The sequence below is a fragment of the Rhineura floridana genome, chromosome 6 (genome assembly GCF_030035675.1).
Source record: "Rhineura floridana isolate rRhiFlo1 chromosome 6, rRhiFlo1.hap2, whole genome shotgun sequence".
NCBI lineage: Eukaryota > Metazoa > Chordata > Lepidosauria > Squamata > Rhineuridae > Rhineura > Rhineura floridana.
This window is the reverse complement of record NC_084485.1, coordinates 70,356,249-70,382,163: the sequence shown is the minus strand read 5'-3', so window position 1 is coordinate 70,382,163 and position 25,915 is coordinate 70,356,249. Positions and strand designations below refer to the sequence as shown.

At 40.3% G+C, this 25,915-nt stretch overlaps 1 protein-coding gene across 3 annotated transcripts in view; it reads right to left on the bottom strand.

The window, feature by feature from the left end:
• Positions 1–25,915, bottom strand: part of USP49 (ubiquitin specific peptidase 49) — a 65,497-nt gene that overhangs the window by 9,305 nt on the left and 30,277 nt on the right. For all 3 annotated transcript variants that reach the window (XM_061632275.1, XM_061632274.1, XM_061632276.1), the window contains exons 2-5: positions 19,005–19,147; positions 11,182–12,592; positions 9,676–9,880; positions 5,724–5,832 (exon numbers count right to left, since the gene is read on the bottom strand). In XM_061632275.1, the coding sequence (XP_061488259.1) occupies positions 5,724–5,832; positions 9,676–9,880; positions 11,182–12,564 (1,697 nt within the window). In that variant the 5' untranslated portion in view covers positions 12,565–12,592; positions 19,005–19,147. The remainder of the gene's footprint in view (positions 1–5,723; positions 5,833–9,675; positions 9,881–11,181; positions 12,593–19,004; positions 19,148–25,915) is intronic.

Here is a 25,915-nt window from a genome sequence, read left to right as displayed (position 1 = left end):
AATGGTCATACAAATGTATTGCAGTTCATACAACATGGAGTACAGGCCTTTATACAGGCTTCCGTAAAACTTATTTCCGTACCAGTATTATTCCATGGTGAGAGTGTTGAAGAAGCTGCGAGCAATGCCGTCAGGAGTCTAGACCAAGAGGCTAGACTCCTAGCAGGGGCACCCAAGGCAGAATGGTCAAAGCTGAGACACCAGACTAAGATGCATCCAGACTCCGAGGAAGGCAATGGTAAACCACCGCTGAATACCTCTTACCACAAAAACGCTATGAAGAGAGTATTCAAAATGCAACACGAGATAGTGCTGGAAGATGAGACCCCCAGGTCAGAAGGCACTCACCAAGCTACAGGGGAAGAACAAAGGACAAGTACGGGTAGTGCTGTGACTAATGATGCAACTGAGTCAAAGCCTAAAGGAAGCTCGGAGGCTGATGCGCACAGATGCAAAAGGAGAGTCTGGAGTTGTACGATGCACACAATAGGAACATGGAACGTGAGAAGCATGAACCAGGGAAAGTTAGAAATTGTCAAGCAAGGAATGGAATGTATCAACATTACAATACTTGGCGTGAGTGAATTAATATGGATGGGAATGGGACATTTTCAATCAGGCAACTACAAAATATTTTATGCAGGAAATGAGACGTTAAGAAGAAATAGGGTTGCTTTAATAGTGAGAAGTGATGTAGCAAAAGCATTATCAGGGAAAAATGCAAAAAGACAATGTCTCTAGTTAAAAAGAGAGAAAGACCTCAATGGATGACTGAAGAAACTCTTAAAATGGCTCAAGGGAGAAGGAAAGCAAAAGCAAGAGGAGATAGAAACACGGTCAGAACCCTAAATGCAAGAATAAAGTGACTAGTACATAGGGACAAACTATTACAATAGTTATTGTACAGAAATAGAAGAGGACAACAAAAAGGGAAGAACAAGAGCCCTATTTCAAAAGATTAGAGAAATGAAAGGGAAATTTAAACCACGAGTAGGGATGTTGAATAATCAACAGGGGAACAAACTGACTGACTGAGATGAAATAAAAGGAAGATGGAAACAATACACTGAAGAACTCTGTAAAAGGGATGTTAGGATGACAGATTCATTCACGGAGGAACTGTATGATGAAGAACCAGAAATTTTAGAATGTGAGGTGAAAGCTGCTCTTAAAATACTTGGAAGAAACAAATCACCAGGAACAGATGGCATACCAACAGAGTTGCCACAAGCTACTGAGACTGAATCTATCCAAATTTTGACAAAAATTTGTCAAGAAATATGGAAAACTAAACAATGGCCCACAGACTGGAAGAGTTCCATATACATCCCAATTCCAAAGAAAGGGGATCCCAGGGAATGCAGTAATTATCGAACTATTGCCTTAATATCCCTTGCAAGTAAAGTAATGCTCAAGATTCTACAACAAAGGCTGTTACCATATATGGAGCGAGAAATGCCAGACGTCCAAGCTGGATTTAGAAAGGGAAGAGGCACCAGAGATCATATCACAAACATACGTTGGATAATGGAACTGACCAAGGAATTTCAGAAGAAAATCACCCTGTGCGTTATAGATTATAGCAAAGCCTTTGACTGTGTAGATCATGAAAAACTATGGAATGCTTTAAAAGAAATGGGGGTGCCACAGCATCTGATTGTCCTTATGCACAAACTATACAGGAATACCCCACATTAACATACGCAAGGGGTCCGGACCGAGCATGTAAACTGAAAATGTACTTAAAGTGAAGCACTAAGATGACGCTCCTGCCGCAAGGCACGAGACACGTGGAACAAATGCTGATGAAAGTTAAAGAGGAAAGCACAAAGCTGAATGTCAAGAAGACTAAAGTAATGACAACAGAAGATTTATGTAACTTTAAAGTTGACAAGGAGGACATTGAACTTGTCAAGGATTATCAATACCTTGGCACAGTCATTAACCAAACTGGAGACAATAGTCAAGAAATCAGAAGAAGGCTAGGACTGGGGAGGGCAGCTATAAGAGAACTAGAAAAGGTCCTCAAATGCAAAGACGTATCACTGAACACTAAAGTCAGGATCATTCAGACCATGGTATTCCCAATCTCTACGTATGGATGTGAAAGTTGGACAATGAAAAAAGTGGTTAAAAGAAAAATCAACTCATTTGAAATGTCCTGTTAGGGGGGTGCTTTGTGCATACCATGGACTACGAAAAAGACAAATAATTGGGTGTTAACCAGAACTGTCACTAGAAGCTGAAATGATGAAACTGAGGTTATCATACTTAGAACACATCATGAGAAGACATGATTCACTAGAAAAGACAATAATGCTGGTGAAAACAGAAGTAAGTAGAAAAAGAGGAATGCCAAACAAGAGATGGATTGATTCCATCAAGGAAGCCACACACCTGAACAGGGTGGTTCATGATAGATGCTCTTGGAGGTCACTGATTCTTAAGGTCGCCATAAGTCATAATCGACTTGAAGGCACATAACAACAACAACAATTATTCCATGGAATACATTTTGAAAACTGTTCTGCATTTATTTTCAAAATTGTTGAAGGATTTTCTAAAACTGATAATCAAACTTTTATTTAGTAAAGAACTATAATTACTAGGACGTAGTAGTATGTTTCCTAGGACATTAGTAATTGTATTCAAGTAAAGTCTAAAATAATTCTATTGCCAATTAAAAATAAAAAACACATTGCCAAGTAGGGAAGAATACTATCTGTCTTCTTGGTTTCTTGAAAACATTAATATGGGTAAGTAGATACTATTTAGTCAGTGTAAGTTTGTCCAGTCAAGGAACTCTCCTTCTCAAGCATCAATACTACAAAAGGTTTTTTCCTGCTAAAAGATACGCCTGCTATCCAGCTCTGTCTAATCAAAGAATATTGTTTTGAGGCTTCGCGGTATCTGCAAGGAGATGGGAGACAACAAAACAAAAAGTACATTGTGTAAAAACTCAACCCAGGAGCGACCAGAATTGAGTTCCCCTTTACCATACATTTCATAACAGACGGTGCACTGATGAGGAAGCTTTCCCAATAAATTGTACAGTACTCTACAATCCACCACAACCTGCTTTGTACCAACAGTTAATAGTGATGGCATTTAAAACAAGCTATCACTGAACTTCAGAATTCTCATCCTTGGGGGAGGGGAAAGGATCAGTTTAGTCTTTTTGGTTGCAATTTCACCTGTTTAACAGATGTCAGCAGCAGATACGTTAGAGGCAGTTCTACAGTTACATCACACAAGCCTGTATTATGCTTTCAGCATAACACATCAACTCCAGGAAATGCAGTCTTAGACCCCTCGGAGGCCCACTGTGAATTGTTTGCAAGGCACTTTGAGGTTAAAGTTGCTTGCCTCCATAGCGGTCTTGATGCCCCATCCACATCTATTGTAGTCCCCAATGAGGTGTCCAATGCAACGTCTGCTACAACTTCTTGGGATCAGTTTCAGTTGATGGGGCCTGATAACATAGACAAGGTGCTTGCGATGATGCGGCCAGCGAAGTGTCCTCTCGACCCTTGCCCTTCTTGGATTATTAAAGCTTGCCGAGGAGGTTTGACAAAGTGAATCCAGGGTGTGGTCAACGCATCATTGGAGGAGGGAGTGGTTCCAATTGCCCTGAAAGAGGCGGTGATCCAACCGCTCCTGAAAAAGCCCACCCTGGACCCATTGGTTTGCGACAATTACCGACCGGTTGCAAATACCCCCTTTTTAGGGAAGGTGATTGAGGGTTGTGGTGCAGCAATTGCAAGTACTCTTGGATGAAACAGATTATCTTGACCTGTTCCAGTCGGGGTTCAGGCCTGGTTATGGGACGGAATTGGCCTTGGTCACCCTGATAGATGACCTTTATTGGGAGGACGACAGGGGTAGTGTGACCCTGTTACTCTTACTTGATCTTTCAGTGGCTTTGGATACCATTGACCATGGTATACTTCTGGGCTGACTTGGTGAGGTGGGTATTGGAGGCACTGTTTTACAGTGGTTCTGATCCTATTTCCAGGGTTGTTTTCAGAGAATAGCATTGGGTGATTGTTTTTTGGCCCCCTGGCAGTTGTGCTGTGGGGTGCCGCAGGGTACCATCTTGTCCCCCATGCTGTTTTAACATCTATATGAAGCCCTGGACTTGGTGGTGGGCTGGATGAGGGCCAATAAACTGTGCGTGAATCCTAGCAAGACAGAGGCGCTATGGGTTGGTGGTTCCCAAGTTTGGATAATTGGTCAGTTGCCTGCTTTGGATGGGGCTGTACTCCCTCTGAAACAGCAGGTCCGTAGTCTGGGGGTGCTCCTACATCCATCTTTGTTGCTAGAGGCCCAGGTGACCTCAGTGGCTAGGAGTGCCTTTTACCAGCTTCGGCTGGTAAGACAGCTGCGGCCGTTTCTGGACCGGGATAGTTGGACCACTCTTGTCTATGCACTGGTAACCTCCAGATTGGATTACTGTAATGCACTGTATGTGGGGCTGCCCTGGAGGTTGGTCCGGAAGCTGAAGCTGGTGCAAAATGCGGCGGCGAGACTATTCACTGGGGCAGGGTATTGCCAGCATGTCACCCCGCTGCTGAAAGAATTGCACTGGCTGCCCATTTGCTACCGAGCCAAGTTCAAGGTTCTAGTTTTGGTGTACAAAGCCCTATACAGCTTGGAACCAGGATACCTGAAAGACCATCTTATCCGTTATATACCCAGTCAATCACTGCGCTCTGCAGGTGAGGGCCTCCTGCATATGCCATTTTACCAGGAGGTCTGTTCTGCACAACATAGGAAATGGACCTTTAGTGTGGCGGCACCTACCCTGTGGAACTCCCTACCCTTAAATATTAGACAGGCACCATCTCTGTTATCTTTTCAGTGCCTATTGAAGACCTTCCTCTTTCAACAAGCCTTTTAAGTTGAGACCTTATGCCAGCCTGCTTCTGTGTTGGAATTGCTTTTTAATATGTTTTAAACCTTTCTTTTTAAACAATATGTTTTTTAACCTTTTTTAAAAAAACATGTCTTCAACGCTTTTTAAAAAGTTTTGTTTTAGTGTATTTTAAAGTCTGTTTTTATGATGCTTTAAAGTGTTTTTATTGCTTTTGTTTGCTGCCCTGGGCCCCTGCTGGAAGGAAGGGCAGGATATAAATCAAATAATTAAAAAAATAAATAAAATAAACATATTGTGGCTTCAAACCGATAAACTGCAACTGTTGTGTTGTTACCACTTTCCACTGATGTGTGTATTCCAACTTTCTTCATTGGCACTCCCAAAAGGCCAGTCAATTCCTCTCACATCTGTACCCCAGGATGACATCAGCAAGATTTAATGCAGGGTTGAAAAAGAGATCTCTTCATTGGCCTGCATGTCCATTACTATGTGGAAGAATTCTAACTTGCAATATTGAATTTGAATCCATTTACAATATTGGAAGAACCATCAGCAGGAGTTCAAGCACAGTATTTGGAAGTAGGGATGTGAATTCAGAGATACAAATGCACATTATGAAGGAACAATAGTGTATAATATTTTGTTAGAACTATTCAGCAAAAGACAGGAAGCCCCTTACTGTGTGCATCAGATTTTTCTTAGAAATAGGTGCTTCATTTGTGCTTTGCAGTAGTCCTGACAGATGGAGGACATGAAACATTTTTGCATTTCTCTTTTAAAGCAAAAGGTATGAAAGAGTGCCATTTAATACAACACCCAGTAATCATTCCCCCCACCTCTAATTCACCTGAATCGTTTAAGGTGCAGCCGGAGGACCTGAGGTAGTCTGTAGATCATTAACTGCTTTTTAGCTTCACTCAGAATAAGAGGTTTGGGAGAAGATTTCCGTCGTTTGCCTAAATAAAAATTAAGGGCACAAAACAAAGGGCGAGTTACAGCTGTCTGTCTTTGAAAGGGAAAATTACACATAGCAACTTTCAGCACCCAGTAATTAACAATAAAGTCGAGAAGTGTGAATGCTATGGGAACTTCTGCTTAAGTCTCTTACATGCTACATGGTACATCTTTTAGTACATGGCATTTGAATTGTATGAATTTGCAGAAAATTTGAAACCAGCGTTATTTCTTTTTGCAAGTGGTTTTCCAGCCCTCTGCTTATAGTTTCAGGCTGCTTTTGTGAAAATGATTTGCAGCACAATATGAAGCATGTTTACTCAGAAGTAGATCCCAGCATATTCAATGGGACTAACTCCCTTGCTCAGTGGCAAAGGCTGCAGAGATGAAAGACTGACAGAACCACAAGATTAGGAGTGATGAAGACATTTTCTTACACTAATGTTTTAAAATAAGCTCAACTAAAACAAAACATCATATAGCGCCACAACAGTTCCTGCAAAGATTAGAAGATTAGTAACCTCTACATTTTAACATTTTACAGTAACTCAAAGCTTCTAAAAACACAACCATGTACATATTCTTTGCACATTTGTGGTATTTGGGAAAACTACACATAATTTTCTTTGTTGTTCAGGAGGGGAAAAAGCCAAACGCCCTTAGAAAGGAATTCTAAATATTTATATATTTACAAATTTCAGTCATTATTTTAACTACTTTTGTAGTTGTTTTGTTAAAGTCATGATCATATGTGTATTTCCACTTTATCAAATCCAATTTTAAACTGTTAGGGCATGTTCTAGTCAAAATTAAGCACTATTAAGTCCACTGATCTCAGAGAAGAGACTCATGCTTAACTCTCTCACACTGAAGTAAAAAGGAGACATACAATCTAATTTACTTAGAAGTCAGTCCCACCAAGTTAAGTGGGACTTACTCTCAAGTCAATAAATGTACATAGGTGTGCAGTCTGAGGCTGGAGTCCTATATTCACTTATCTAGGTGTAAGCCCCATTGAACTCAATGAGACTTTATTTCTGAGTAGACATAAGATTGTGCTGTTAAGTGTTTTACTGTGGCTGGATCATACCCTTACTCTGAAGGGAAAAAAAGGTATGTCTCATCAAATTTGTCACTCTATTCAACTGCAGTCACCAGTGTTGCAGTGATAAACAGCTTAACAAATTGCAGGTACTTTGCAAACACAATTCATACTAATAAAACTGGACATCAAAAAGGGCAGACAGTGCCTGTGAAAGATGACAATGCAAAATGCACCACTTTGAAGCTATTTTTTTAAATAGGACTCTAAGTGTGTCAGGATAGCATGCAGGTAACTTAGGTGAAACCGACTTTCCAAGAAGCACTACAAAGAAGATGCAAGAAAAAAATACAGCTTTTGCTTCATCATGTTTCATCATTCTGTTTAGTTATAAAATTATGCTATAGGAAAACTTTAGATCTGCAGGAAAGAACTACAAATGATCAGTAGTATTGAGTATTTCCCCTCTACTGATGGAGAAAATTGTCTATGATTTCTCCTCCCAGCTGCAGGCCTCCACCCCATAAAAATCTGCTCTGGAGTGGGGAGCTAGAGCAGCTGAAAATTGGCTCCCTTCCTTGTTCCCCTGACAGACGCCTCCAGTCAGTGGAGGGGAAGTGTTGAATATCAAAGGCTCTAAAATATAAATCCACTAAGGGCTGGCTCAAGCATAAACACTGATCCATGATTTGACACTATATGAACAAGCCCGATGGAAGTGAACACCCTACTTCCCGTCTCATGTCTGATTTAGTAGCAAACAATAGTTTGCATCTTAACCAGCGAACAATAGTTTGTATGAACCCTCTAAACCAAGATTGCAGAATAGTGGGCCATAGTTTGTTAATTCAGATGCAAGCAGCAAACCATGGTTTAATCAAACCAGGAAGTTACCCATTAAATTGTGTATGGGAGAGGAGGAGAGAGTATACAGGCACAGATTATCATACAAACTATGGTTTGGAGGACTGGAAATGTTATATAGTCTGAACCAGTTCATAAGTCTTTAAGATGCCAGAAATCTCTTTGTTTCTATGTTAAGAATAAACATATGCAAGTATTTTCCAGAGCTGCCCACTCTGCTCTGACACCCATCCTGAGACAAGTACCAAAATGAATAAAAGACCTATTTAAAAATAAATTCAAAATCTAGACTTGAACCTACCTTGATATAGGAAGTTATGGTTGTGGTTTATATCCTATTCCAAAAGCATTAATAGATCCCTTATTAATTATCTCAAATTGTACCCTAAAGTTTTATCTCTGTAACCTCAATAAACTTTTGGAATCTACATAACAACTTTAAGTAAGTATCAAAAAGGGGTGCTAACAAATCTTGAATTTGGCCAAATGTGCTTGGGCAAAAAAATACAGTTATGTACCTCAATCCTATGATAGCAATCTACAAATGAAACCCTTTTTCAAAATCAGAGATAATCTGCAATTGGGTGTAGTAGCCTGTACAAAGGGGAAAAAATCTCCATACTGCACATCCTCCTAGTGTCAATAAATTATTAGATACAGTGGAGGCACTGGAGAAGCGCCTCTTTCCCCATACTATTGCTGGGGGGAGGAAAGGGAGTACTTGTTCCAGGTTTAGAGAGCGCCTTACCCAAGCTGACTGCAGGAAAAAAACGTGCAGAAGGTATGCAGCTTTCTACCAAGCTTGTGAAGTGGAACATGGAGTTTAAATATTGGCAAGGCACTATTGTACTGATAAATTCAAGGCAAAGCTTCAAATGCAGGAAGCCCTCAACGTCAGTCTGAGCTTTTATTTTAAAACAAACCATTCCTTGCCTTCATGATTACATAGTAAAGAACACATGGAATTTATTTATTTATTTGATTTATATCCTGCCCTTTCTCCCAGAAAGAGCCCAGGACAGCAAATGTGAGTAGCTTTCACTAAATGCTTGAAGAATACAACAAGGAGGGATGAGGCTTCCTGTACTGAAGAACCTCTTCCCTACACCTCTGAAACAAAACAAACCCAACCCAAATTTTTCAGAAAAAAAAAGCAACTTGTAATCTGTAACTGCCTCAAAGCAGATATTCCCATGCCAGAAGCCATCACCAAGAGCAGAGAGAAGGTTTCTCTTGCACTACCACTCCTCTACAAAAAGAAGGGATGCATAGGCTCTGAAAGTACAGCAAATCAATTACGTTTATAATCCAATTTCTATCATTTATTTCAACTGTTGTATGTTGTTTCTTGTTCTTTTTTTTAAAGCAAACACCACAGTTCCAGACTGCTTGCATGTAGTTTCCAGCATAAACATGTATAACTTTTCGCATTTGATGGTGGAATCACTATAGTTGTCATTCCTCTGGAGACATTACTGTTTTTCCCAAATGTGCTTTCCTGTATGTTTTTCAGAACACAAAAGACCCTAAAAAGAATAGGTTCTTTCTACTCTAGTGCCTCTAACCTACCCAGATAGGATGACTTCAGTTTTAGCAATCTGGCAGAAAAATTAAAATATTTCTTCCCTTTACTTTCCTCGTTTTGGAGGGACACACAAAGAAATGGCTGCATTTATTTTTACTACAGAAAAAGAAGAATCTATGCAAAGGAGTCAAAGAGATTGAAATAGTTCTAAGTGGAGAAAAATCCATTTACATCCTAGGATATTCGACATCAATATAACTGATGGCACTATATAATCATTATTTATTAACAACAACTTTTTATTCTGAACAGTTACATGGAGATTCGAAAATCATGGAAGGCACACATGTATAGTTATACAGTCACCAGTATGATGGAAAATTAAATCTTACGTCACACAACAGTGTCACTTACTGTTGCACTGGTCACATGCATAAATCCTCCCTTCCAAAGCTTCTGTTTCTGTGAATTTGGCCAACATTTCAGTCAGCATGCACTCTGTCTGATTAACAGGCACAATCCCTTTGTTGATGGAGTGATAACGTTCAGGAAATTCCAGGGAAAGATCCCAGAAAGGTTCCACAGTATTAGATTTATAGTTACATGTTATACAGGTGACCTAGCAAGAAAAGATTTATTTATTAAGACATACATTTATAGAAACACCTTCTCATAAGACATTATGAGGCCACATGGGCGAGGTTTAGCAACCAGGAAAATATGGCTTGTTCTGTGTTCTAGCTAACGCAAGTCTGTAACCATCAGTAAGACAGAGATTATGCTTTGAAATTCCCAGATGACAGATGCATCTTCAAAACAATTTCTATGGTGTAATCATACTACCTTTGTACAGCCCTCTAATGTAAGAATGGATTTAGTCCTATTGAAACCTATGGCTTCAACTGTGTTAAGATGAAGTTCTTAATGGACCTGGATTATTTGTTCAAATTCAGACTTTTCACTCCAAATTTGTAACTTAAAAAATTCAAATCCATTAAGCAATTTTGTTAACTTGATTTACTGAGAAATGTCCATATCTCTTCTTTACTATAATATTGCAGAATCTATCTCTTCAGTTTATTTGTGTCTTCAAGGGCATTTTATATTACCAATATTGCTGTTTAGTGGTTAATGGGTTTGTTTTTGTTAATTGCTTCACAAACAAGAACTTATGTACAGACCAACCTTGTGAAAATAAGAAGCATATTGCAACATTGCTCCAAATTATACCTAATGCCAAACCATGGTATGACATTATGTGAGACAGCTTCAAGCTCCCTCCATTCCCATGCTCTGATTTCCTTCCCGACTCTCAGTTATAAGGAAAGCAAAGTTAGTTGGTCTGGATGTAATGACATGGACCAGAAAGTTATGGAGGGAACTGGAGCTTGTGATGCAAGGGCGTGCAAGGCCAAAACTCACTCATGTAATACCAAACCACCACAGCATGGTGTTACATGAGAACTACCCATAATGTCTATTTAGAGTGGCTGACAATTCAGCCAGATAAGCGATTAATAAGTCGAATAAATAAATAAATAAATTTAGATTATTATACAGCTGAGAGTTCCTGAAATAAGAAACATAATATTATATTTTATATAAAAAAGAGGGAATATATACACAATATCTACATATTCCCAGCCATATTCAGAATAGCAGAACATGTTAAAAGGGAAAGTACACCCCCCCCCCAAAAAACCTTCTGGTAATCCTCAAGCCATCCACAGCTGCTTTGCTGTAACAAAAAACACTGGGGGAAAAGTTTGTTCCTTATAATCCTATTGGAAAATATGTTGAAAATGCCAACTTTTCCTAAAGAAATACAAATTTCCCTTTTGCCAGGCACACCCATTAATATTTGGTTATTCAAAAATATTGCCACAGAAAAAGCATCTAGCTTTGCCAAAACATGCATACCTGACTGAGCAGCTGCCCATGAAAAATGGTGTTTACCACCTTCAGGACCTGCTTGGTGAGCTTCCTCTGCGAAAAAGGCTTAAGGATCCTGCGTTTTGTTCCTTCGGATTCCAACTCTTGCTGCACTTTATCCAACAATTCACAGAGAAATTCCTGAGCATCTTGCTGGTCATAACCTCGAAATGCTGGAATGAGACTCCACACAGAGTGCAGCATGGCAAAAGGGGACACTGAGGCCCACTTCCCAGACCACATGACTCTGAACAGCGTGTGCAGTTCATGACAGAGAGAGATGTGCTTTGAACTTGGCTCCTTGGGCTGTATCAGTTCTAAACTTTTGTTTATTGAGGACCCACCATTTAAGCCAGCAGGCAGGCACTGCCTGCCGTGTGAACCCAGTTGATCATTCCTCCCTGACTCATTTGGAACAGGCCCATTGACTAGCTTTCCAGACATTCTAGACTTTCCATTCACTGTCTTAGCTAAGAGTTCTTCAGTTTCACAAAGATCCAGCGTCAAGAAACATTCTCTAAACTTTTGGAGGTGACTTAAAACTTGAAGAATAGAGTTCATGTAGCACGTATTTCCTAGATTCTTTAGTCCAGTCACACCAGGAGTCATGAAAGGCTTACGCCTGATGGAATAGAATTGTTTGAATTTGCTACTCTGCACTCGTCTTGAGGTAGGGGAACTTGCTTCCATATCTCTGAACTTCCGAGGAATCAGATTCTCTCTGCGAATGTGTGACAAAAGCCTGGCACTTTTTCTTGGAGGAGTGTTTGCCAGTTCTTCCAACAATCTCCGCTTCATCTCTTGACGCCGCTGCCTGGCCACTTCCTTCTTCCTCTCCAGCTCTTCCAATTGTTTCTTTTGTTCTAGTTTTCGCTGGCCTCTAGAGCTCTTATCAAACCAAGTCCGCAGTGCTTTTGCCAGCAATGACTGACGTCTGTACCAGAGAGCTGTAAGCATCTGAGGCTGTCCCTGAGGGGCCCTCTGATGACTGCAAACATCCTCCCCCAAAGCCATTGACCGCAGCGTCCTACCACTTCTAGCAGATGGATCATGCTTCTGGCTTTTAATTGCAGATAGAGAACTTCTAAGTAATTTCAAGTCACCCTCGGGGTTATCATTCAACACATAGTCTTCACAAAGGTAACAAAACACATAAAGATCATTAACTTCCATAGCCAAAGGATGCCTGGTCTCTTCAAAATGTTTAAGTGCATGGTCCTCAATATATCTTCCACAGGCCACATGGGAGCATTTCAGGCAGGCCCAAATAGATTCTGTGGTGTTGCAGTCCATGCAGTGCCACTTCTGGGGGTTCAGGATAGAATGGTCCTGGGCAAGTCGTAGCCGCCCAACATGTTTGCATCTATCCATGTCTTACATAAAGCTCCACTGCTTTAACCTTGCAAAATAGACAGAAAAGAACAAGTACAGCACAAATTCAAAAATACAATCATAGATATTCTTTTAAAACCTACAAACAAATATTACTATTTCCCCCAAAAGTATTACATATCTGTACAGAGTATAATACACTGTATAAAAATAAAATTGGACTGGACATACTCTAGACACACAATGGCCTGGCACACACATAACGCTAAAGCCAGGTTTAGCATTATAGCGGCAAGCCACAGTAAGCCTTGGACCTGTGTTCTCCCTTCTCCTAGTCCTGTGTGACTTCACTCCCAAATTCCCTCTTTGCAGCAGTTCTGGCAGGGGAGCTCACAATCTGAAGGCTTGTTCACACAATGCTAAACTATAGTTTAGCATTATATACAAACAGGGTCAATGTCTCATTTGTATGCAACCTTAATTCCAGGCCACAAAAGGTATACTACTGCAGAGAAAATAATTTATTCATTTGAAATAATACTAATAAATCATATTACACAGTTTATATAGATTTTTATTGTACTAATTTTTCAATGCTTAGCTATTCAAAAACAACGAAAGTTATAAATTATGTAAAATATCACTAACTGCAAACTGCAGCAAACACCAAACCTTGGCTACAGATCATGGTCAAGGATGAGAGAGTTTAACCATGATTCTGGGTTCAGACACCACAATTGGTCAAACCTTGGCCTAGCTGCTGTGATGAACTGAAAGGAGTGAGTAAAAACAAAGCAGCTGTGATCTCCCCAGGGACCAGCACATTTGCGGTAAGCCATGGTTTGGCTTAGCATTATATGCAAACACATCAATATACTTGTTTCAACTTTGCATGCTTTATTCTGAATTCAATATTTAAGGGTGGGGGGGGTTAGTTTTGAAAATGCTCATTGTTTCAAAAAGCAACGTGGATAAAGATACAAAAGGAAGCTGTAATAGAGGAAAAGGGATCAAAGTTTCGTCATGTCTTACTGTATTATATTTTTGTAAGCATCATACTACCCATGAATGCTTCTATACAGGCGCATGCCTGCACTGAAGTGTTCACAGGTAGCATGACTCTTACAGGCAAGGAGGGCAAGGAGAGGTAAACCTTGCCTGCAATGGCAGCAGCGAGGAGGGGAAGGCAGCAACGATGATGAGAGGGGGCCTAGCCGGCCACAGCTGGGGCCTACCCAGGGCCGAGTGAGTGAGTGAAGCAGCAGCAGCAGCAGCAAGGCCATAAGGTAAGTGGGGAGTGGGGAATTAGAGGTTTGGAGACTCATGGAGAAGGAGGGGGGGTTGGAGACCCATGGGGTGGGAGGGGGGGAGACACATGGGGGGAGAGTTTTGGAGAGCCTTGGAGTGGAAGATTTGGAGACCCATGGGGAAGAGGGGGGATGTTTGGAGACCCATGGGGAGGGGGGTTGGTGACCCATGAGGGAGAGCGGGAGGTATGGAGATCCTTGGAGTGGAAGGTGAGGATTTTGGAGAGCCATGGAATGGGAGGGGGGAGATTTGGAGACTTGTGGGAAGGAGGGGTAGGTTTGGAGACACATGGGAGACAGGGGTAGGTTTGGGGACCTGTGGGGGGCAGGGGAAAGTCTGGAGACCCTTGGGGAGGGGTGGATGTGGGGTAGGTTTGAAGACCCTTGGAGGGGGTGAGGAAGGTTTGGAGACACATGAGAGTGGCAAGGGAGGCTTGGAGATCCTTGGGGATGGAGGGGGGAGACCCTTGGAGGTGCAGGGGTAGGTTTGGAGAGCTGGAGGGGGCAGGGGTAGGTTTGGAGACCCTTGGAGGGGGAGGGGGAGGTTTGGAGACCCTTGCAGAGGGAGAGATTCAATGACCAGTGTATGCATCGGGGAGGGCTCTGATGACCAGCGTATGGTGGGGTTGTAAGGGGTTGTAAGGGGTAGGTAGACAGCTAGGGACATCTGGCAGACCTGTGGGGAGTGGTAGGGGTATCATGGCAGAGGAAATGGAGAGATGGCTAGGGGGCGCCTAGCAGAGGGGGTAGGGGAGGTTTTGCAGGTGCTGTAGGGTGGAGTGTAGGGAGGGTTAGCAAGTGAAGCGGGCAGGGGCAGCAGCCCCTACTTGCTTACATGTTTTCAAAAATATTTCCTTATGTATTTTGGTTAGGAATTTGGTTTAAAAAAATGGAAGTTTAGACTCTCACAAATATGAACATAAACTAATGACAAACCGCAATAATTCATGGTATGTGGGGAAAAAAAGAATTGGACACACTATTCTTCCTTTTGCACTTCTTCCTGAAAGTGTATGTGTATCACCACTGCAAGCTCATTTAGCCTGGGAATACTCTAGATCAGTGGTTCCCAACCTGAGGGCCGGGACCCCCAGGGGGGCCGCGAACAGTAAAGAAATCAATTATTTATTAATTTTTTTAAAAGTCTTCACTCCTTCTACACTGTCTGCTTTCCACTGGCACTGCAGATGGCACCTCCCCCTTGCTCCAAATGAGAGGGGAGGCCTTTTGCTGAAGTGCCAGAGCATCTTTCAGGCACACTAAGGGCAGGCATCTGCCCGTAAAATACATGGCAGATGCCAAAGGAAGCTGAGGGTGGGGCTACCAGGAAGAAGAGGGGATTACTATCACTGATTCCCGTCTCCCTGCACTGCCGCTACTGACAGCGCCCTTACTTAGAATGAGAGGATAGGGCTTTTTGTGAAGCAAAAAGAAGCAAGGCTGCACAGAAAGGCTGCTTTCCCCCTTCCTTCCTGGCAGCCAGCCTGCCTCCCTGGAGGGAGGGGGGTCACAAAAAAAATTCAGCTTATAAAGGTGGTCCCATGCTCATAGAGGCTGGGAACCACTGCTCTAGATTGAACAGGCTTACACCTATAACCAGACCTCTTGTGAACTGTCTCTACAACCAATTTGCAGAGGCATCCTGCAGATAGTTCCACAATCACATTTGACCCAGGAATTCCCTTTAAGGCGGTGTGGATGAAAATCAGACCAATTTTAAATGTGATTTTTCAAATAAAAACTTTTTTAAAAACCTTGAATTTAATACCAACAAATATATCAAAGCCTACACTTCTGTGCTCTTAATTTATTTATTTATTTATTTATTATTTCAATTTATATACCGCCCTTAGCGAAATAGCTCTCAGGGCGGTGAACAAACAAAATAAAATACAATATATCATAATAAAAATACAAAAACATATACAAACAACAAAAAGCACAGCAAAAACAAAATAAATACTACAAAAATTAAAATACAGATTAAAAGATTAAAAAAGTTAAGAAGATTAAAATGCCTGGGAGCATAAAAAGGTCTTTACCTGGCGCCGAAAAGATGGAAGTGTAGGCGCCAGGCGTACCTCTTCGGGGAGGCTGTTCCACAACTCAAGGGCCACCACAGAAAAGGCCCTAGATCTCGTAACCACCCTCCGGGCTTCCCAATGGGTTGGTATCTATTACTGAAATGCTTCCCTCTGCAGACTGGCTTAAATTTAAACTGGGCTGCAACGAAAGATCCCTGCAGCAGATCCCAGTGGGGGTTGCAGTCAGTGCCAATCAGCTGGTCACCACTGATTGCAGCCCTGCCTTTCGGCAGGGATCAGCTGCACTTGGGAGCTCTGATCGTGAGCTCTGGAGTGCAGCTGGTGGGGGGGTCTTATATCTGGCATCACATGCAAGCTCTGCTTGCCAAGGAACAATCAAAAGCATACTTCAAAGCTCCCAATTGTATCTTTATAGCCACATCTTTCCTATCAACACCTGATGTCACAAGTGGGTGTGTTTAGAGATGTTAAGGCTTGGCAAAAAAACCAGAATTCAGAAAAACCTAATTTCCCTGTTTTTTCCAAAGCCTTTTAATGTGTTTTTTCTGAAAAACTTTGGACTACAACATGTGAAAAGGTACAGAAGCTTGTTTAAATCTGGGCAAACTCTTAGTTTTTAGATGTTCATGATAAATATAACGACAAATATGAAGACGCAGAAACTGTTAGTGACCACTCAGAAAATGAGACTCATTAACTTTCATGTAGTATTCAAAGAGTTTAATTTTGTACCCTCTTTTTATGGAAATTAGTGCTTTATGTCTGCCTAACGCTGTGGAGGAATAGAGGAGACATAATAATTTCTAGAATATACAAAAAATCTTTTTTTATATAATGTTGATGGTTTATTCTGTTTTTGTTTGCTCCTCATAAACTGGCAAAGCAAAGAGATGCTAGGTTCCTTACAGTTCAGCAGCTTATAGCTCCATTTGTAACAAAAACAATTATTGTTTTAAGAAGTAAATTAAATTGGCAATTACTGTCTAAATAAACTGTATTTTAATATCCCAACATGATGAATTAATGACAATCCAAGTTATACATAATACATTTTATGTTCCTAAAGTAACAAAGTGACTTTTGATCTGTAAAAAGTGCTAAAAATATGTATTGCATATTTTTCTATTTTTCACAAAATTTCAATTTCCCCCTGAAACCTCCAGGAAAAAAAAAGTTTTTTGTCCCTATGGCTTCAAATTTTCTGGAAATTTTACATTTCTAGGTGTGGTTTCAGGAAAATGGCCTTAGAGCCAAATTAGGCCTGGAAATTCCCCACTGCTGATCTACACAAAGCCATCAGAAGTGAGGCAGTGGTAACTGAGGGGACAGCCTTTTTCAGTGCTGGTGCCCCATTAATGATGTTCTCTCCCCAGGAAGACTCACGTAGGGCCTACTTCATTATCTTTTCAGTACCATGTGGATACTTTTTAATTTTCCCAGGTTTTGAATCGTGAAACTGTGATGATTTTATTGCTGCCAATCTTTATCTGCTGTTTGTTAATGTTTTCATTATATCTGTTTTATTTCTATTCTGCAAGTTGCCACAAGAATCGTTATACTGAACGGTGACATAAAAAAATTCAAAATAAATATATAATAGATAAGATATAGTTTTATGGGGAAAAGCTAGTATACCTAGCCACACTGACAAACACAACACTATTAGATAAAAGAAAAATAAATAAATAATAGAAGTAGTTTAATTTATTTCCCACCCTTCCTCCCAGAAGGAGTCCAGAGTGGCAAACAAAAACACTAAAAGCACTTTAAAACATCTTAAAAACAAAAGACTTTAAAACATACTAAAACATCTTTAAAAACATATTAAAACATCTTTAAAAAACAACTTTAAAAAACAACTTTATAAAAATCTTAAAAATCAATTCCAGCAGAGACACAGACATCTCTACTTAAAAGGCTTGTTGAAAGAGGAAGGTCTTCAATAGGCACCAAAAAGATAACAGATGACACCTGTCTAATATTTAAGGGGAGGGAATTCCAAAGTGTTGGTGCCACAACACCAAAGGTCCGCTTCCTACGTTGTGCAGAACAGACCTCCTGATAAAATGAAATCTGCAGGGGTAAGATGGAACTTTTGGGTATCCTGATCCCAAGCTGTGTAGTAGGGCTATGTACACCAAGACTAGAACCTTGAACCTGGGCCAGTAGCTAATGGGCAGCCAGTGCAATTCTTTCAGCGGCAGAGTAACATGTTGGTTATACCCTGCCTCAGTGAGCAGTCGCACAACCGCATTTTGCACCAGCTGCAGCTTCCAGACCAACCTCAAGGGCAGCCCCACATACAGCACATTACAATAATCCTGCCTGGAGATAACCAGTTCATGGATAACAGTGGTCAGGCTATCCCAATCTAGAAATGGCTGTAGCTGTCTTACCACCTTAAACTGGTAAAAGGCACTCCTAGCCACCAAGGTCAACGTTGTCTTGCCAACATGCTTAGCAAACATAGCATAAATGTAAAATGTATACTTACAGCAGAATGTATAAATAAATAATAAATATTGTGTTAGATTAACATGTATTTGTAATCGTTCTTTTAAAAGCCTAGCATCTTTATCAGGCTTGTTTTTAAACAGAAGTTGGTCTTCTCATAACTTTCCAGATAAATGGAAGTCACTGAATTCTTACCAAAAAAAAAGTTCCACTGCATTAAACTATATTTATACCTGCAACATTAATGGAAAAATACTATTAACCTCAGTTTCTTCTTTAAAAATTGAAACAAGAAGCTTGCTTAGGTACTTACCTGTATATTTTATTATTTTTATGCTATTTAGTCATGGGTGTTAAGCAAAATCCAACAAAATGAAAGGAAGTGGTATCTTACGCAGTTCGATTCAGCAACTTGACTAAATCATGGGATACAGTATCAGCAGGATATAATTATACATTTAATATTCTTCAGTAATCATGGGAATACAAGACAATGGCTGCAATGAAAGGAGCCCCATGTACACTGAGGGTATATTAGCCACGGACATATGGAGTTCTTTCCTCTGCAGGTGCTGACACAAGTACTCTGCTTAGTTTGCTGAATTACAGCATGTGTTGATGCATGTGAAGAAGAAATACAAAAAATAAGTTTGAAACAGAAGATAACACTCACCGATTCATATTTAAATATTCTCGCAACTCAATGACCAGAGGCTGGAACATCCCCATTGCAGTCAATAGGAGTTTCAACTGTTCTTCAGAAATTTAATTACAACTTAGATCCTCATCAGAAAAAGGCAATGCAGCATAAAAGCCCTAAAGAGAAAATATTCCTGTGAAACATAACATAAACAAGGCCCAGGCTGTGCAGCTTTAGAACATGAATCATTCCTCTAGTGGAAGAACTATTGCAGCAAATATATTTTTAATGATGGACAAAAACTAACTAGAAATCACAATTGTAGCACACCCACTGATGAAGAAATGGCAGAAGGAAAAAGGCTCTTTGTATTTTCCTTTATTACAGTGTTCCTGCTTTATAAAAATGTGCTAATCATATATAGTTTATTCATTCTATGACTTCTAATGATCTGCCTACCCTATTTGCAAAGTAAAATCTAAAAAGGAAAACCTAGCTAAAAATAAGCACATAGTGGATCTCTTGGATTTGGAAGGCAGAGAAAATGACTTTTTGTAGGGAAATTCTGCCTTCCATTCAATTTTTGATACCTAGAGGCAATTATAATGCAGATTACACCCACACCCGCAAAAACAAGTTAACAGGAGGGGAAAAGACTGAGTTTAAGAAAGGCAATTTACAAGGGAACTTGTCTGAATACAGTAAAAGCATTCCTATTAACAATACAGGCAGAATGCACAGTTTCATCATCGCTATGCGAAACAGTTGAGCTTATACTACTTGCTAGTGAAATGAATCCTCACACATCAAAAATATCTGTAAGTACATAGTAAATCATTCCTCACATTGTTCTGTGCTCACAACTAATGCAGGCTAGCTTTTCCAGGAGGATCCTTTTGTCCTTAGAAGCAATCCAATTTATTCTCTGACATCTAGCCCCATGGGGAATCTCTCTATTTGCATGTCTTTGGCCTCCCACTAAGCAGATTTCAATAGGTATGCTGAGATGGGGTTGGCCAGGGGTGTCAATCTGGAAAACTTTCTATGAATTTTAGCAAACACCAAAGAAATCACATGGGATCTTAAAGCACGAAAAGAAGAACTGAGGGAAGGGACAGCAAAAGGAACTCCCCACTAAGTATATCTAAGGCAAGGAGGAGTGTCTTATTTCTTCATGTGAGTCATGGGTTCTTCAACAAAAATCTGAGCTGTTCGAGGTCAAAATAAACAGGTCCCAGATAAATGTGGAAAGAACATACTGACAACCATAAAGCGTGTGTCTCAACCATTTAGCTATCATTCCCAAGTGAAACAAAATCTAAGCACATGGAAAGCACTCCTCACAAACCCCCTTTCAGCCACCCCCCACCTTGTTCTCTATTCCCCATTGTTAAAATTTAGACTGCAAGCTCCTCACAACATGGGCCTCTTTTTGTTCTGCTTATTTTGCCATGTCAAGTCTCAGATACATTGATTGCACTATACAAAAAATCCCATAACCTACAGAACAGCAAGCCTGACTATTAAGTAAATTAGTAGAAACAACAGCATTTTTTGTTGTTGTTTTATGCCTTCAAGTCGATTACGACTTATGGAGACTCTATGAATCAGTGACCTCCAATAGCATCTGTTATTATAAACCACCCTGTTCAGATCTTGTAAGTTCAGGTCTGTGGCTTCCTTTATGGAATCAATCCATCTCTTAACACAATTTTACTACAACAGAATTTTAAGATTAACAAACAAAATAAATTCTACTTCTAAAAGATATTATGGATGAGAAACATCCTATAAACTAATTGCAAAACATCAATAAACACGTGGGAATGAGCCACGTGATTTAGCATACTTGGAGTTTTGAGACAACTTTTATCAATATCCCTTTCTGAAAGGTTCATATACACAGAGGTTGTAATCATTATAGTGTCAGCACAGAGTGTGACCAAGTCAGTGGTATTCAACTACATCATTATTTGACTGTGTAGGCAAAGCTCTGGTTTTTTCATCCTCACACAGACCAGCAATTAGTTTAAAAATGTATTTTTCACAGCTAGTAAATCTAAACAACAGATAACCCCAAGCATGTACTATTGTTTAACTCATTAAGGATGTAAATAAAGCAGGTGGTAAAGTCAATCACGTTGTAAAACAAACTCTAGAGCAGTAGTTCCTAAACCTTTTTTCCCCACAGACCACTTGAAAACTGCTGAGGGTATTGGCAGATCACTTCATGATTTTTCTGCCTGTGGTAGTAATTATAATGCGCTGCACTAGATGTGTGATTTTTAATAATAATTTTACAAAAATACAGCGGACCACCTGAATGAGGCTTGTGGACCACTGGAGATCTGTGGGCCACAGTTTGGGAATACCTGCTCTAGAGTACTATGAACAGGTAAAGAAAGATTAGGTAACAGTGATTGGAGGAAGGATTATCAAAAAGTATACAGAATCATTAATGGCTTCAAAAAGATGACTAGAAAAGAGTTCCCTTCCCCACTCACAGTTGCACTTTTTCTTTGGCACTTAATGTTACAAGAAAATTCAATTTTTTATTTTTATATTGTGCCCTTCTCCCAAGGAGCTCAGAGTGGATCATTTTAGCCTCTCAGCCACATGTTAGACAAGATAGACTGAGAGTACCTAACTTGTCTAAAGCCAATAAGGAATTCTCCATTAAACTTGGGGAGCTTGATCGTAGAGCAGGGATTTGAATCCAGATCCAAGCCTACATTCGATACCGCACTGTGTATGTGTGCATTATGTGCCTTCAAGTCGATTACAACATATGGCGACCTTATGAATCAGACTCTATGAACCACATCATACAGACTTGCAATGTAACAATGGCTAGCCCACTACAGCTTAAATTACTATTGGAATTCCAGTTCTCCTACCCCAAAATATATGAGAATGGGAGCAGGGGGAGAACTGAGCAGACCTCTTTGAACACTGAATAGATCAGTGAGATCTGTACCTGCCTCCTCATCAAAAGTCTTCATCACCAGATATTATCTTTCCTGATGCCTTAAACTAGACTACCCACATGATAGGAGATCATTTAATAGAGTGTATCCAAAGTCACAAGCTAGTCTTGACATGTCACATGAGGAAAAGCAATACTGCCCTCTTCTTACATATTAGTAGCCTGCAACAACCTCTAGAACTGTCAAGACACAGCACTATCATTTTTGTGAATTCCCAAGCCATACAACTGAAAAATATAAACTAGTAATCATTCACTAATAAGCAAAAAACCTTGCGGTTGAAGAATGTACCTATAGCCAACAGATATTTCTATCAAACTTTAAAAAGCAGGAAAATTGGGAAGCTATAGTGAATGCACCAGGAGAGCAGGAGACCTGACCTCCTCTCTATTATACTGCCCTACAAATTTGAAAAATTCAAACACAATTTGGGTTGGTCTTTCACAGTCCAATCCACTTCCTGTGTAGCCTGGAAGAATTTGGTAACATGTGCCTCTGAGGTGAGTAGTGGCACCACCTGCCATCTCCAAAGATGGAGAATTACATTTTTGTATGTTTGTTGGTGTTCTTACTTTGCTTCTTTCCAGTGTTACTACTGTTTTACAGAGAATCTAACCTAGAAAATTATATCTCTCATTATTCATCCTAGAAATCTGTGTCAAATTTATTTTTTATAATTTCAAAGCCCTTTTATTGGTCAATGTCATATGATGGTGAAGACAGCCTTTTGTGTTTCAAACTGGAGATTATGTTCTATTTCTATTTTGGGTGCATTAACAGTTAAATCTGAAACTGCAGTTTGATGTAAAGCCAGACTGATTACAATATGTTGCTACTTAAACAATGACTCTAGCTATTGGAAAAAACAAACCTGGCCTGCCCAAGATCCATGTTTTCAGCCTGCTATGCTTAACTTAAGGAAAGGTGGGCATGGACAGTTAAAAACATAGAGCACACCCAGAAATTTGCTAGACTATATTTTACCTCCCACTGTTCTATCTTGTGTAACTGAGACAACTCCTCATGTCCATTGGAGGCTATTCTGCAGAATAGTCAGTGCCATTATTCCACAATAGTTTTTGGAGGTTTTTTTAGTATAAATTTTGCAGAGTGTTGCTGTACTTCACATATTCACAGAAACAGAAGGAAAATAAAATGATTTACTATAGTAAATTTTACTAAAATTGCAAAGTAAATCAAACATATTTAAAGTGACTATCTAAACTATATCAACTGTCTTAATGATGTTTCTTCTTCCCTGCTAAAGCAAGATCAGCACATCACATGTCCTGTTTCTGTTATTTGGGCTGATTGCAGCTGTTGCCACCACTCACCAGGGTCGGTTCTAAAGGGCGGCCAGGTGGGGCACTGGAGCCGCAGATCGCAGGGCAGGAGCTTCCACCTGCCCGCCATTCCCTCGTCCCACCTACCTGTCTCCTGCCTTTTAGCAAAGCCCTTAATGAAGATGGCAGCCGTGGTTTTCCTAAGGTACTGAAGCATCTGCTGCCATCTTAGTTGATGGCAGATGTGCGTGCGTAGCACGTACGCATGCCATCAACAAAGATGGCGGTGGAGGCTTCATCCTCTTAGGGAAGCCGCGGCCGCCATCTTGGTTAATGGCAATGGTAAAAGACAGGTAGGTGGGGGCTGTGCGTGCATGTGCACGTGTGCACACACGCTGGGGCCCAGGGCAAGCTGATGCCCACGGGCCCTGGCATGCCTGGAGCCGGCTCTGCCACTCACCATATGCTCAGAGGCACATGTTACTAAATTCTTCCAAGCTAGACAGGAAGTGGATTCGACTGTGAAAGACCAACCCATATTGTGTTTCCCAATTTCCCTGCTTTTTCAAGTTTGATAGAAATATCTGTTGGCTATAGGTCTTAAACTGCAAGGTTTTTTTGCCTATTAGTGAATAATTAAAAAAATATAATATGAGGGAGAGGGGAGTTGAAAGAAGCATGGAATTATGATTGGAGAGGTGGTAGAAATGTTGACAGTTGGAAGAAGAAGAGAGTAGAGAGGATTAGCTGGGTGGAAGCGGGATGATGATGATGATGATTTCTTACCAACCCTTCATCTTAAAGTCCCAGGGAAGGTTACAACAACTTGAAATTCACAATCACAGGAATAGCATGAGTCCTTAAAAAGTGTATCTCCAGTGTCAAGGACCAAGGCAAAGAAGTGTGTCTTCAGCATATGAAGGAAACCATACAATGAAGGTAGCCAGATGGACCACCATGGGGAGGGAATCCTACAACTTAGGAGCTGCTACAGAGAATGCCCCCTCCCTGGCCACTACCATCCCAGGGCGGTGGAACTATAAAGAGGGCCCCCTCTGATTATCTTAACACCTGAGGGTCTGCAAGGAAGGAGAAATTCTTTCAGATGTTTGGGGCCTAAATCATTTTTAAATTACTAGTTCTAATTGCATTTATCTCAGACTTGAGTTTGCTATGAATTTATTTTCATTACTCCTCAAAATAAACATTCTCTTGTTAACCATAGGTAATTCTCAGTGAAACTCATGCTTAAAGAGTTTGAGCAACTACCTGCAACCTTCAGTAGCAACTCATGCGCAGAACCACCCTCCCAACATCAGCATGCTGCAGCTTACCTGAATGGGGCTGAGAGGGGCAGAGTGATGGTGAGTCATGGCTGTGTGGGCACTGGCATAAGTGCTGGCTTGACTCTACCAGTGCTCCCACTCAGCCTCAAGCTCACCATTACCCTGCCCCAGCCCTGTCCAGGTAAGCTGATATAAGAAGGGTGGCTCTGCTGCTCAGCTTCACACAGACTACTACTGCCTACTTGATACTATGTTAACAGGACTGTGTAGGTAAGGCTGAACAAGCCTCACTGAACTCAACTGAATTTATTTTTGAGTAGAGATGTATGGGATTACAATGGTTAACATTATAAAAATAAATTTTCCAGGACAATTTACAGATTCCATTCCCCTGTCACAGCAAAGAAATCCTGGCAAACTGTGGTCGTTATCTTCCCAGAAATAATGAATAAGCAGCACCTACCACCTTATTACAAGAGGCACAGTATACCTAAAATACTTTTTCCTGTATGTCCAATTTGATAATTATAGGAGGCAGAGGGCCCTTGATACATTCTGTGGATTAAAATTAATTCAACAGTTGCAAGCTCAAAATTACTATGCTTAAAAAGAGGAATTTTACTGATGACTATATTAAGAGAACAGAGATAAAACATTTCTCAAGAAAAGCAATTTTTATTTTTTTAAGAAATATATTCTCTGTTAAAGTACAAAACAATATTGAAATTACATCAATATTTTCTGCACTTATTTCTAGGATGAAATGCTGATCTGACTACTGAAGTCTTGTGAAAACTTGACTAACTCCTGATTTGAAGGTCTTACTAGTAATTTAAAAAAGAAGAGCAACAACAACCAGTCTTGCCTTGCACAATATTTTTCCTTCAGTAGTAATTGGGCTCTGCTTTGCACAACTGGTGCAAGTAGTTCATTGCGCTTCTCTAACCATCAAAATGAAAGAACTGGTGTTCAAAAGGTAACAGGTGGACTGTAAAGCTATGCACTTCTGAGTAAATATTAAAGCTTCTTTTTTTAGGTTTGAAATGGGATCATCACTATTATAACACAATATTTTTTCTGGCCTGTTAAAATGTTGCTGCTTATCCAGCATGGTAGGAATCTTCTCTATTGAATTATTATCGTAGACATTTTAAGGGACAAATATAGCCTCAATCAGTAGAGGCATATATTTCTGAGCATATTAACAAAGAAAATAAAAACATTCCCCTCCGTCCCCCACAAAAAAAACCTAGTATCACAGATAAATGGCTATCTTTAATGTAAGCTCTGATTCAGAAGTGATGCAACTGACGCTATTTTAACAGATTATAACTGATGGGGGTCATTAGGGTCTACTGACAATTCATTTGTTGGTGAGCAATGAGTAA